Source organism: Peromyscus californicus, unplaced genomic scaffold (genome assembly GCF_007827085.1).
Source record: "Peromyscus californicus insignis strain IS unplaced genomic scaffold, ASM782708v3 Scaffold_12__1_contigs__length_115047231, whole genome shotgun sequence".
NCBI lineage: Eukaryota > Metazoa > Chordata > Mammalia > Rodentia > Cricetidae > Peromyscus > Peromyscus californicus.
Window position 1 is genome coordinate 107872436 of NW_026294413.1, and position 15240 is coordinate 107887675.

At 43.1% G+C, this 15240-nt stretch overlaps 1 protein-coding gene across 7 annotated transcripts in view; it reads right to left on the reverse strand.

Moving 5' to 3' along the window:
- The window catches only part of Nek10 (NIMA related kinase 10), a 196438-nt gene that overhangs the window by 127204 nt on the left and 53994 nt on the right, over nt 1–15240 (reverse strand). For all 7 annotated transcript variants that reach the window (XR_008217203.1, XM_052734077.1, XM_052734079.1 and 4 more), the window contains 3 exons: nt 13712–13757; nt 11643–11764; nt 11427–11529 (listed from right to left, as the gene is read on the reverse strand). Coding sequence is in view for 6 of the 7 variants with exons in the window: in XM_052734077.1 (XP_052590037.1) it covers nt 11427–11529; nt 11643–11764; nt 13712–13757 (271 nt within the window). In the remaining variant the exon portion in view is untranslated. The remainder of the gene's footprint in view (nt 1–11426; nt 11530–11642; nt 11765–13711; nt 13758–15240) is intronic.

Here is a 15240-nt window from a genome sequence, read left to right on the forward strand (position 1 = left end):
AAACTGGTTGCTTCTGTCTGTAATTTTCTCATGTGCCACCACAATTCCTCCCTAAAAAGAACAGCTGTGGGGTTCTTTCCACAGCCCACTGGTGGTGTGTTTTGTACTTTTGGATGACTATGTGGATGGTCAGAAAGATGATTTCTTCTTAAGCTGTATAATTTTGATGAATAGAAAATATACTAAGCTATACTTCATAACTAGATCTATTGCTCCATGAGGACTGCAAGACACTTAAGCCTGTTTTATATCATTAACTCAGACTGACATAAAGAAAATAGCAATTTCTTCTCTGTTCTAAGACAAGCTACATACAACCAGCTGATTTTAGCAGAGCAAATTCAAACTAGACTAAATGCCTCATAATTTAAACCTTCACAGATAATACACAAGGACAAATTCCCAGGTGTCTGATTTGTTGAACCAAGGTTTTTAGATACAAAAAATGACTTAAATTATTATGCCCATCTGCTAACACAGACCAGCAGCTACTCCCTGCACAAGTTCCTCAGCAGCTTATCTCACTGGGCACCGTGCCCCACCCTCATGTTACAGCCTGAATCTTGCAGCTGAGCGTTGCCATGGTTACTCACTCCCCTCAGATGTAACTTTTTATTATTTTCTTTGGGATGTATATAGGAGGAGACAGAACAAGAGAGAAAGGAGAGACTCAAGAAAAATAAAGAAAACGAACCTCAGTACATGAGTCTTATTCCCTCAGATAGATAAGAATTATTCCCAAGTCCCGCGACTCTAAAGGCATTCTTTCTATTACCCAGGATGCAGTACTGGGAGTTGGTGTTTCAGGCTGCAATAACTGTGCACACTTACCAGTCATTCATCCTGTCCTAGCCCGTGACTACAAACTCCATGGTGACCTCAAGATGCCTTTCTTCTACCTAAAGTGGCCCTTTCAGGGAGGATTGTACAGAGACTTAAAGAGAGGAGTTCTGAGGGTGTCTATGTGCCCATGTGTCTATGTGCCTATATGGCTCAGAGCACTGGCTGACACTGGAGACATGCTCTTTTTGGTTCCCAAACAAATGCTCCTGAGAGGCTGGGTATTTCCTAAGGAGCATAAAAACAAGGAGTGACCTTGACAGCTTCAGGAAAGCATTAGTCAGAAGCAAATCATGCTCAGGAAGAGAGGCTGTTTGAGCACAGCTGTGGCACTGTGGCAGGGGAAGCCCACCTCGAAGCTTGGCTCCATACAGCCAGTCTGTTTACCACTGCCCTTTCAGACACCCACAGCCTTGCACCACCTATTCAAGACCCCAGGGAGAACAGGGTTTTCCAAGAAGAGGCTCAGTGTCTTCCTTCAGCAGAGTCCTGCCACACTGCACTTTCTTTTCCAAAGGTCAGAGATCCCTCATCTCTATCTCCAGACTCCTTCCTGGGCTTCCCACAAATGAAGTTCAACTGTTACTAACAACTTCTTATTTAAATTCAACAAATGGCATGCTGAGTCTAAAATGGAGTATTCTAAACTGGGGAGGAGGCTCGTGGGCTGGGAGCCTGATCTTCCCACTGTGCCCCTTCCCAGGGCAGCCCCTGGTGAGCGGCTGAAGCTCTCCCTCTCTCATTTGTTAGCATCACAACTCCAGGTTCCCCACTGTGCTAAGCCGTCCGCTTCCCTGGTTCTAAGGCTTCTGCTGTGGACTTCCCTGCCCTACAGCTTGAGATCCTGTCCACCAGAGACCTTGCCGCCTCTGTAACTGCCAGGACTCACTCCACTGCAGCCGCCTTTTCTGACTCTTCGAAACCTCATCATCTAGAAACAGAGCTGGCTGTATTTCCTTTGACAGTCCCTCTGTTTTTCCAGTATAAGGCAACTATGATGGACTTGGCAGAAAACATTTTTGCTTCATAGTAACGTGAGAGCAATGGAGTGATAAAGTGGCCACACTCCCCACAGCTGAGGCTCTACTGGGCTATGCCCATGGCACAGAAAGCTTTGCATCACCTTGAATTCAAACAGACCCCAGAGTAGGTTCAAAGCTAGGTGGATCCAGTGACCTACAGAGGCCACAGGAAGAGTCACTCCATGGCCAGATTTTCCAGGTATGAACAGCATGCCCTGTGGCGTTTGTGATCCCAGTCAGTGTTCACTATTCTAAGGTCACAGACTCTAGCAAACATCAGTGGACAATGACAATGACAATCTCCAAACCCTCTGAAGAATGCCAAGGGCTGCAGCAGTCCACAAGGTCTCTGTTCTCTTGAGTCCTGTGGCATTCAGGAGAGAAAACTTTTCCTTCAGGTTACTGCTCATGATGGTAGTGAGAATTGCCAACACACTCAAACTAATTAACAACTTCCCTTGCATTAAACACACTTCTCAGGCAGCATCCAGTCCCAGGCAACTCCTCCACCCTTGTCTCTTGATATTTCTACTTGCAAGCATTTTACTCATCTGCACCTACATTTATTGTTTCTTCTTTTTTAACATTGATTTATTTATTTGGAGTGGGGAGGCATATGTGAGTGCATCACACTTGTATGTGGAGGTCAGAGAATAACTTATAAGGGTCAGTTCTCTCCTTCTATCATGTGGTTCCTGGGGATCAAACACTGGTAGTAGGGCTTGGGGGCAAGTGCCTTTACCTACTAAGCCACCCCAAGGGACCTCATTCATTTCTGTATTCATTTTTCTACCTTTTTACTCAATAAATATTTGTTAAGTTCTGACAGAGAATCATAGCCAAAGGAAGCAACAGCAACAACCTGATGTTTAAAATCCACATTCTGGATGCTGTGAGAGGGGGATGTGCACTCTGGGAGCCAACCTGTCAGACATGGGCAGCAAAGATGAAGCTGGAAGAGCAGAATTGGACTTGGGTAACAAAAAAGAGAGAGCATTAAAGCAGTGGGGTGGTGTGTTGGAAGTCCCAGAGACAGTGGCAGAGCCTAGTCGCTTAGGATCTAAGGCTGGATCAAGAGACAAGTGGGTCATCATGAAGAAAGAGCTTTGGGGACCCACTGGAAACCAAGCTGTCTTAAATTTCTCAGAGAGATGCATGACTGACTTAGACAAAAACACCATAATTAGATTTTAATGAGGTGCCTTCAACCCCCTCCCCCTTGTTCTCTGTCAGTACCACGCAGTCTCTGCAAACTGGGACTCCAACATTTCTCATGCTTCATTAACTGAGTACCAGAACTTTTATCTCTGGGTCCCTAGGCTGCTGAATCTCTCCTGCTGCAGCATGCAACGTGTACACGCTGCCTATCCTGGACAGGGCCAGAGCCTTCAGTCATAACAGCAACAGGAAATCCAGTCACCACTGGCCAGTCCTAATCCCCCTGTCATCTCCCTTATAGCCAGATGTGATCACAAGATTGCCCTTAGGTTGGGTGTGCTGGTACATGCCTATAAATGCAGTATTCAGGTGACAGAGGCAAGTGGATCTTTATGAGTTCAAGGTCAGCCTGGTCTACAAAGTGAGTATCAAGATAGCCAGGACTATACATATAAACCCTAGCTCCAAAAAATAAAAAAAAAAAGATTGATTTTGATTTTGACCAATACTACATAAGAAGTCTGGGGAGATCTTTGACTTTCTGTAATGATAAGAAGCAGAAAGTATTTGAAGAAGGGCCTTTTTACTGTTGTGTTTACCATAGCAGCTTCCTTACTTCCTACCTATGAGTTTAGAAGTGATGCCTGGAGTTCCAGCAACCACCTTTGCAACTATGAGAGCACAAGCATATGGACTAGAAGCCAACCTGTTGCAAACGCAAAAGATAAAGGAGAAAAAGGCTTAGGTGATGCCCAGACTCTGTGAGCTGCCAACCCAAGCAGGCCCACACCTCTCCATGTATATTCAGAGATAGATAGATGCTCTCACAGTGTGATCCATTGTAAGCCTGATTATCCGCTTCTGGCCCTTCCTGATTTGCACAGCCCCAACACTGCTCCTAAGTCTAATCATTTAATCTGGAGTGTGAACACTGAAGCTCCCGGGCTCTCGCCACACCAGGCCTCTTTGTAGCACCCAAGAGTACAGTGTTCTTCCTGTCTCTAAGCTCTGGCACTTGCTCTGTCCATGACTTCACTTTCATCCTTTCTTCTAGCTTCTTTGCCCAAAGGTCCCTCCAGCAGAGTGAGTAACACTGACAGTCACCACGGACCACATACTCTTTCTCTGGAGGAATACAGCCACACACTGTTAATGCTGAATTACTTTGATCAGCAGTATCTGAGCACAGTGTTGGCCAGATGGATCAGAGGGTAGAACTGCTTGTTACCAAACCTGATGGTCAAATTTAATCCCAGAGCCCACATGGTGGAAGGCAAGAAATAATTTTACAAGCTGTCCACTAACCCCCCACACACACCTCTGCCCCCATAAATAAATATTAAAGTAAACTGAGCATAAACACATAAAGAGTTCTGTTCAGACATCTGCAGAGCTGAGGTATGGCTGCCATGCCCTCTCTCTGCTTTGCAGGCATTAGCAGGTATGGGTCATGAGTTCAGCATAGCCCTTACTGACCTGTGAGGGGCAAGCTGCATCTGATTAGAGACCTTGTGGCTTTAGCTTAGGACTGGAAAGACATTCTCATGAATGTCTAGTCACCAAACATTTTAGCCTCATGGAACACACAGCTTTGCAGTAAGCTCTCTTTTTTAAAACAAACAAACAAAACAACCCTTTAAACAGATGAGAACCAGTAACAGTTCAGATCACAAAAATAAACATGCCTGGGTTCATCCAACAGTCTGCTGTCTGCCACTGTTCTAAGTTGCTGGGACTTTTAGGCACCTCGTTATCTCAACATACCCTGCCTCATCTGACAGTGTTCCTTCAAACATCCTCCTGCACCACCTTGCATTGCTGTCCCATCCTGACGGAAGAGGGCATTCTAGCCCTCTCCACTGTGTACTGTCACCACAAACCCATGAAAGAAGGGCCCTGTCCGACCTGCTGGCCTTGCTAGCTGCAGCATGTGTCCGTTTCTGAAATACATGTTGACTGAATACTAGATCTCTCCACATAGCTGTGGAGATGCACAGTAGCATCTGGTGAACATCAAGCTTTTGATAAATGTCTTTCAAAATCAAGTATGACCTTATTACTCCCACCAACAGCAACCAGATATCACTTGAAAAAGACATGCACATGTGCACCCTTGCAACAGGAGCATGTAACCTCCTGAGCCATACCAAAAAGTCCATTCTGAAATTATTACCTGTTAACATATGAATTTTGTGTTTTTCTCTTTTTTATTTGGGTGCCAAGGAAGCAAGAAAGGTGAAAATTTCCATTAAAATATGAACATTTTAAAAGGCCAAGAAATGCGAAATGGTGGGGTTGGGCATGGGTTCCCCAAAGCAGCTCTGCAATGCACCAGCCAAGTATGGATGCCACACAGCAGGTGGCAGCACTCAGGGCCCACTGGGCTTTGAGGGTCACTGCGGGTCTGCTTCCACCTGTGCCACAAAGTCCACCACAGCATGCAGGAGCCAGGCCTGCACATGCGCCATCGCACGAATCCAGATGCTAGCTTTCAAGTAGAAACAGACTCACACACTGAAGGCAGACAGATCAGGGTCAGGTTGGAGCGGAGTAGCGCAACCTGCTCAGAGCACTGAGCTGGATGCCAGAGCTGGGAAACCAAAGAGAAAGCATCTGTAATTCCACACACAGCCATGGTGGTGCTCCAAGCTCTGTTTACAAATGACAGCAAACTCCAGCAGCAAGCTTACTAGAAACGACTGCAAGCCAGCTCTTACACAGAAGAAGAACATTTACGTTTTCCTAAATTTTTTTTTTCTTGGTTACATTTTTTTTCAATACACTTTGCCCCATTCATCTCTGACATCATTTGACAAATCTGTGCTTCTTTTCTGGAGGTAAATAAACTTCCCATATCATAAAATAAAATACCACTACAAACAATAATGTGTAGAAGGCTGCCCCTTTGTGGAGACTTGATGAATCCACCCAAGCAGCTGTTGCAAGGTCTGTGGCAGCTTCCCCTGTGTGGCGACTGCCCCCTTGTGGCCACATTCTTCATCAGCTACAGCACCTGTGTCAACAGTGATGCCAAGTGTGGCCACCTGCATCCAACTACCTAAAGTATTAGGATTCTATATATTTAGTTCAAAACTAATGTGATGATATTTTAACCAAATCAGAGCCCCTCTTAAAGCTGAGTCTAATGTGCACATTTCAATTATCAGTGATAGATAATGATCAAATAGTGCAGAATTATTGCATTGAAGATACTGTTAAAGAGTTATATAAGGGCTCTTAATTACCGTGCTAGCCAGAAAGTTCTCTTCCACTCACTCATGACAAGGGTGTCACGGCAATGCCCTGGTCACACCGTCACTGTGCTAGAGAAAGAACAGTGCAGGAGATTCTCCCCTGAGGGCCATCCCTCCCCGCCTCTGTGGGGCTGGTTGTCTATGCTGCCTCACTCAAGCTAAAATGCCCAGAAAGAGGAAAACACTTTTAGCTTAATAACGGCTACGTGGAACTCTAATAAGTCTTAAATCAATAGACTGAGCAGAGCAGCAAGGCAGGAGAAGAAAAATAAAGTGAACAATTGCTCATTCTGCTAAATTCAAGTTACTTTTCTAGGGAGCCTGGCACAACCCGAAAACATCTTTTAAGTTGCAGAGTCAATATAAAAAGGAGGTGTGCTGCTACTGTTTATACCTAGTTAACATAGCCAGCCCACCCACTTCCAGTTTAAAGGGGAACTGATCGTGCACGTTTACCTCTTCCGATTCTAAAAGCCTTGGTATATATGGGCAGGGACTGTCTCTGAGGATGGGTGTGGTGACAGCAGAGGATAAGGTGTGACAATGAGACCCTGGAAGATGGTGAGGAAACAAAAACGGTGGCCTGGCAGACAGAGCACACTTTCCACGTGTCTGAGAAGACCCCCTCCTGCCCACACAGTGCTTTGGACACCAACAGGAAACAGATTCACTGCCCCTAGCACCACAACCAGCTAGGCACCAAGAAGCAGATAGCTATGCTCAAGGGAACTCAGCGAAAACCAAATCGAATATGGTCCCCCGAGCCCTTCCAACCACGTGCCTCCCACAGTAACAACACAGGCCGTGGGACCAGGCCAGACACTAGACAGCTTCTTTGGAGCAAGGCTTAGATGGACACAAACTTCAGGATCACTGAAGAAATCTCCACCATGCTTTGAGTCTCCAGGTGATGGCCTTGGCTAGAACACAGAGTGATTCCAACAATGGTTTTCACTCCCTTCTGTAATACCAAAGGTAGTCCTTCATCATCAGAGACATAAGGAAAACATCCAACAGAAAGAGACCAGATTATGCGAGGGGAAACAAAGATGGATGCAGGAAGTCTACCTTACACTGGGAGGGAGTAAAAGCCAGATCCTGTGAGGATGGAACCAAGGACAGCATGGAACATTTGGAGAGCAAAGCCACGTTTAAAAGTCAAGTGCTCAATAAAATGATTTTTAAAATCCAGAGATATAACAAACAGAGATAAAGACACATAAACTCTAAAGTTAGGAGATTGCTGAGACAAAGAGTACCCAGGGGTTCTAGAAAGTCGAGCCAAGAAAACAGCAACAAGAAGGGCAGTGAACAGTGCAGAATGTGTCCCAGGAAGCAGGTTTAGACGCCAGACTTCAGATCACACTTTCTTTCAGACACACTAAATAAAAAGGCCTACTCAGTGCCAAGGATAAAAGGAATACCCTGGAATCTCTAGAGAGATACCATAGCTCACTGATTGGGCAACTAAAGTAAGAGCGGCAGTGGGATCCCAACAGCCAGCAGGACTCTAAAAGCATGAAGAAATGCCTTCAAAATCAGGAAGGCCAAGGTGTTCCTGGTGCATGCCATCAGCCAGGAGGCTGATGCAGGAGGGAAGAACACGAGAAAATGGAAAGATCTACAGTAATGGCTGTGTACCAGACCTAAGGTGAAGTTCAGTTTACGTTGCCACAGCAGCTAAAGGAGTGGAGTGTCCAGGAACAGGAAATTGGAAATTTTCCTAATCAGCCCTGTGGACACCGTGCAAATGAAGCTCAGAATCCTGAGAAGAGATAAGGCTGGGTACACAGAAGGTTAGAAACACAAACAGAAAGAAAAGCAGCTATTAACTCGGAGGAAAATTAAAGGTCTATGACGAAGAAAAAGTAGTTAGTACTAGGCAGGAACTGCACAGTGACAAAGATGTAAACACTGAGTACTGGCTTAACCCTGAGCTGTGCCGAGAGGATGCCAGGTGGGCTGACAGGGAATAGGAAAACCAAACCATCATAACGAATTTTAAAAAGGAATTAAAAGTCCCCTTCTCTGGAGACACAGAACTAGAATTTGAAAACAAGTGGACCAAGTAACTTGTCATAAATAAACATCATGACACTATTTTAATTTGTGAACTATTTTAATGTGTGCCATGAAATAAAGTATAAATGTAAAAACGAAGCTAAAAATGAATCAAACTACTGCAATGGAAATTAAATTCAGTTTATTTAAATATAGCCAAAGATGATTATAGCTAATCTAGTGAGAAAATAATATGTAGAAAGGGCTATTACTCAGAAAAAAAATCACCTGAATGAGCATGTAAGAGGAATTTAATGAGTTTTTCTATGACATACACACAATTCACTATGCAATTTAAGCTCACAATTATTAATAATACCCATTAATTTATAAATTGAGATAACTATGTAGAAATAGATTGCAAAAAATAATCTTAAGTAAAAGCAAGTCAGATTTGCAAAAGCTTATGGTAAACAAAATTATGATTGATTTCAAATGATTAAGCAAATGTTTGCCTAGAATAAAGATTCACAATTGTTTGATTTCTTGGATTTTTATTTCGTAATTCATTGGCTTGAAAATATTTCAAAGTGACTTTGCATTGAAGGTTGTAGCTGGAGTTTTTCCGTGTTGGGACAAATCTCTCCCACTTACATCCCTCAAGTAAACACACAGGCTTATGTTATTTTTAAACTGTGGCCATGGCAGGTTTCTTGCTAGCTAGTTTTATATCTTAAATTAGCCCATAACTATTAATCTATATGTCCCCATGTATTCCGTGGCTTTACCTGTGTGCCATTACATGCTGCTCCCTGGATGGCCGGCTGGCGTCTCCTGACTCAACCTTCCTCTTCCCAGAATTCTCCTTGTCTGCTTATCCTGCCTAGACTTCCTGCCTGACTACTGACCAATCAACATTTTATTAAACCAGTGTACAAAAGCATTATCCCATAGCAGGTTTATCTAAAGAGTTTCTATTTTAAGTTGTTTTTTAATTTTTAAACTAGTACAGTATGCTCTACTTTTTAAAATCTAGCCAATATATTTCAGTCCTGATTTATGAGTACACATGGGTCTGGGAAGTGTCCTTCTGGAATGGCTCCTGAGCAATTATTGTCTTATGAAAGCAAGGGAAACATTGACTGTCCCTCACCTCAGGAGCACTAGGCTGTGGCCTGCTGGGGTATGGTGGCAATCAGGAAAAACATTAATACCACTAATTTTATTTTTCTTTATTTTTTGTTTTATTTTGAGATTATAATTACATCATTTCTCTCTTCCCTTTCCTCCCTCCATATACCCCTCCTGTTCTCTTTCAAATTCATGGTCTCTTTTTTCATTAAGTACTGTCACACACACACAAATACACACACACACACACACACACACATATAAACACACACATATAACACACACAAAACCTGCTCAGTCTGGGTAACATTACTTGTATATTGTAACATTACAGAAAATTACAGCCAATCAAAATGCAGTTATGGAGCCCAGTTGTAGATAAAGCTACAACATAACTCCTTCACCTAAGGTCAGAGGTCATTGTAGAAGAGGGGACAGACAGATTTGTGAAAGCCAGAGAATCAGGGGCTTTACTGTGAGACTGTGTTTCCTAAGAATGCCAGAAGCTATACCCATAAAGTCTCACTAACATGACTGAACAAAGACAACAATAACAGGCATCCAAAGCAAACATCGAAAGCCCACCGAGGCCTCAACCCTACACAGAGGACTGCAGGCATCTCAGGAAGTCTCAGAGAGGGAGAAGCTGTCTTCCCAGGGAACAATCTACACAGAGGACTGCAGGCATCTAAGGAAGTCTCGGAGAGGGAGAAGCTGTCTTCCCAGGGAACAACCTACACAAAGGACTGCAGGCATCTAAGGAAGTCTCAGAGAGACTTTTGTGTTAAATGTGCCCTTTATCATCCACTTCTGTAGAACTTGCTGTGTTCTCCGGTGTCTTCACACAGGGATGCACAGGTAAGCCTCCAGATCCTAGCAATGTGTTCTCAAATACTCTTCTACTGTAGGGATCTCAGAGAAACTGTGTAGAGACTACAAATCTACAGGAACAGCGCCTCCCCCTTGTAGCTGGTGACCCATAAATACTTCAAATGAGAAGCAAAAGAGCTCAGGGAAAAAGAGAAGAAAGGTAACATGTCAATCTAAACTAAAGAGCAGTTCACCATGGAGAGATAGGGAAACGTAGGGGTAAAAATAAAGCTACTAATTTAGGGGGAAATTTTTTAATTTTTATTGTCTTTTTTTTTACTTATTCATTTATTTTTTGAAGACAGAGTCTCACTACATAGGCCTGACTTGCCTCAGATTGAAAGAAATCCACCTGCCTCTGCCTCCCCAGTGTTGGGATTAAAGGTGTACACCACCAAGACCTATCTTAATCAATGAAATCTGATCTACTATTAGAGCTTTTCTGCTATAGATGAAAACAACAACAAAACCAAGGATAGGAAAGTATACAAATGGCTGTATTTTTGTAGCCCTATAAGTCTGTTACCTGTAAGACAGACTGTGACAAAATGATCCAAAACAATGTGCTTAATGTGTTAATTATCAAAGCTACTCTTCATGAGCTAGAAAGAAAAAACTGAGGAAGCATTAACTGAGGAATTACACAGGGAGCATCCTAAGAGCACTGCATTCTCTCAGACGAGCAAACCAGTCATTTAGAACAGCATTGCCTCTATCCGATATTGTGTGAACACTATTCTCTCACGGATGTGGAAAGTAATTAAAATTTAACAAAAGCATTTTGTCTTTGTTTTCATTTTGCTTTTTGATAAAGGATGTCATGTGGCATATGCTAGCTTCAAACTTATTATGTAACTTAAGCTGGCCTTGAACTCTAGTTCCATCTGTCTCTACCTTACAAGGACTGGATTACAGGTGCGGATCCCTACATCCAGCTCAAAATTTAATAAATCTAAAAGGCCATTTCCTCTGTCACACAGGCCAAAAGTGTCAAGTGGCCAGTGCCTACTCCACTGTACAATTCAGAGAGAATGTTTCTATCCATGCCCAAAGTTCTACTGAACGTATGCCACTGTTCTGAAATAGGGTTCTACTCTGAACTGATATTCAGAAATTCTTCAGTTAAAAAGTTTAAGACATTTATACTTACTAACTGTCACTTTGTCCTTATCTCCCAGCATAATGTTGTTTGGCGTCAGATCTCTGTGGACAATCCTCTTCTCCTTGTGTAGGTACCGAAGAGCTAAGCACAACTTGAAATAAGAATGAAAGCAAATTGATTCCCCACTGTATACATAACCAATGGTACATCTCTAAGGCAGCTCAGAACTTTGCTGTGTAATGAAAATTTCAATGAAGGGTGTACCTGAATAAATATTCTCCATAGTCTTTCCTCAGTGAAATGCTGCTGTTTTTCCTTCAAAGAGTTAAAGTGCTCTCCAAGTGGGGCTCCTTCTATGAGCTCCATAACGATGTACAATCTGTCATCTACCCAAAGACACAAAAGGGCCACAGAAACTTAAAGTCAACACAGAACCCTGAAAGGCTTCACAAATGAGAAGTCATGGTTTCCAAAGAGCATGCAGAGAATAAGTGGTAGGATCCACTGAACTCTGGCAGAGCACAGAGCAGGATTGGGGCCATCACAGCCCAGCAGCAACTTCTTCTGGCTCCAGACTTTGCCCACTTAAGTTTACATTGGTAAGTGTAATCATGAGGAATGGCTGGAAGGTGCCAAAGACAACAAGCCAACCATCCTAAGTCACAGGTCCTGCCTCTTAGTACCTCAGATCAAATAAGACATTCAGAAAACTGCACTGTAAACTGCATTTCTTACAGTCGCATAGACTATGTCATAGAAGCTTACCCTAGGACCACACTGTGACATTCCAGCGACAGACACAATCACCCATGACAGAAACCATTGTTAGGCCTCTCTTGAGCAGGGAGACCTGGACTCTGATTCTGTTTTATGGTTTACAAAGCTTTTGTTAGCTAATGCTATTTGGTTTGTTGTTGTTGTTGTTGTTGTTTTGCATACCTTCATCTAAAGTCGATTTGAACTATTAACAATGGCTTGTGACGTGTGTCTTTTCTGACTGTCGGATGTACAAAAATACGCACACACACAACTTATCAGCAAAGGGCTGTGCCTCTTGTACTGCCACGTAGCTGACTTTCCCACTCTGCCGTGGAAAATGAATGCATACATCCTGCTCTTCCTGTTGGCTCTCATGGGGATGCACAGCATGGATAAACCCTGTCATTTAATGTCTTTCTGGCAGACATCTATAGTTCCAAGGTTTCACCGTGTCATGAAATACGTATTGTCTGCGCCGTGCTCAGCTACGGCTTTATTTTCGTCTCCTCACATCAGAGTCGTCACTGTAATTTATAACCTGATACATCATAGTTTACATATTTTAAGTTACCTCCAATTCATTTTAGAAGCTGTCTGGTTTTTAAAGTGTTTTGTTTTGCTTTTGTAATGACTTGTATTTATCCCCTCAGTATAAGTCAGAAGCTAATTCTGATCTCTTTAATTACCGGAAATTATCCCAACATTAAGAACTAGTCACTAAAGAGGCAGGAGTGACTCTAAGTCATCTAGAGAAGAGAAATGGGTAAAACCATAACAAATGCCCCAGCACGCAGAACATTTTTTGTTTTCTTTTAGGACAGGGTCTCTGTGTAGCCCTGGCTATCCTGGAACAATGTAGACCAGGCTGGCCTCAAGCTCACGCAGATCTGCCTGCCTCTCCCTCAGGAGTTCTGGGATTAAAGGTGTGCACCACCACCTCCCAGTTTGCAAAGGTTAGTATCAGCACTGGTGAAGCAGCAGGGACTGAGCCATCAATCTTCCTTCACGCGGAAATACTTCGGGATAATTTTATGCTACAGATCGTTAAGTTTCAATACTTACTTCACTTGTAAACAAGTGACTGAGCTTGGCTTTGTCTAAAGGTTTTGACTGTGTTCTCCATCCCATCAGCAGGAAACAAGCCACCCAGCTAGTGGGCTCCACCAGGACTCCGACGCCACCTGGTGGCACCTACTGAAAAAAATCTGGAAGGCAAAGTCCACTCCATTTCATTTGGGTGGAGACTGCCGCCAGCTGCTACACAAGCTGCCGTGAGCTAGACAAAAAGAACCATCAACGGTTGGTTCCTTTTCTTCTTGATCATATCCAGTTCATTTTTTTTGTACAATAATTTAATTATTTTGTTTTGTTTACACTGTGCCTCTCTACGGTGGGGATCAAAATACTTTTAACTATTTTCAGACCATCACTTATGAAATTATTTCACTGGCTGAGCAAGTGATGATTGTTAATAATGAAAGTGTAAAGAAAATAGCTGAATGAGTTATCGTATGACAATATAATATAAATAGCAAAGACATGTTTCCTTAATTAGAAACACAATTCATACTTACTTTCCAAAAATGTTTTATAATAACGTACAATGTTGGGATGATAAAGCTGTAAGAAAATAAATAACATACATTTATCAGATTGTTTCAAAACACACACTTTTTCCATGACCACTTAGATTTTGTAATCTGTAGTTATGTGTCAGACTGTCAGCTTGTCAGCTACCATTTAAGATTTTGATGACTTACATTTTGTTGTTTTTAAGTTAATGAAAATTTCAGTGTCCTCTATGCCTTTGTAAATGAGGCTAGAAACTGCTGCACTTCCTAACTTAGAGAATTTTAGAACTAAATGGTCCACTTAACATGTTCTGCCCCAATGCCAGGCCTCAGTTACACATGAAGGGAGAACCTGTCTAAACGGAGAAAAATAATGTAAAAATGCCTGCAACTATTTATTTCTGCAACTATTGGTTTCTAGGAAAAGTGTCTAATTTCATAAGAATTGCCATTATGTGTATAAATGTGTTGCACCTCTCTCTGTATATCCCTTTGAGCAGGGCCCAGCTAGCTGCTAACCATGAAACCCAACAGCTCACATCAATAGCAACAGAGCAGCTGGATGTGGCTTCTCAGGCAGAGGTGACATCTCTCAGCCTCGCCTACACCCAGGAGTGCGCCTGTCCCTCAGCGCTTAGCTGTGAGTGCAAAAGGAGTCTGCAGACTCCACGTGTGAGCCTTTAACCCTGGGACTGTCTCTCCCGCTCTCCTTCCAACTTGGGATGTAAAAGTGTCACCAGGAGAAGCATGAAACAGGGAATAACACCAACTTGCCTACTCTCTTCAGATTGTTATATGTAAAAGTGACCCACCACCAAGTGAGACCACCTCTCTAAGCCTGGTGGTCTGGAGCCTCTGTGATACTGTGGGTTCACTGTCATCTCTTAACAAACAGGATCTCCCATTCCAGCCTCCTTCTCTCATGACTTCCTCCTTTTAGGCTCAAGTGGCTTGTTTCCACAGTGAGGGACCAAGTGTACAATCTTGAGTGACCTCACAGTCTAAACAGGCATCCTCATTGGCCTCTTCTGGACACTTTTTCATAGGAAATGCACTTAAACAAATTTGTACCCTCATCAGCTCGCAAGTGACTCCAGCTTTTAAACCATATGGAACCAGGTCAACAAACAGAACAATGTTCTGGCCCTAGCTCATGAGCAAGGGTAGATCCAGCTTTGGGACCTAAGCAAAACATGGACTCAGATCAAAGTCACATTCTGATCTTGTGCTGTACAGACCAGGAGACTCTGTGGAAGGATGAGATAGCTTCTGAAAATCTAATCCATTGAAGCATGAAAGTCAGCAATGCTCTTAGTGATCGGCTGTAACTTAGTGATGTCAAACTTCACTGAATAAGGACCATGACTGTGCGGTTCTTCATGCCCCAGCCCTGACACCAGGCAAATATGACTGAAGAGAACAGAGCAGTGAGACTGACTGAGAGTTTCCCAGGACACACAAATAAGGAAGGCTGAAAGAAACCAGCATGTTCTTGGATCACAAAAAGAAATCCCACTTCTCGTCTGATAGGT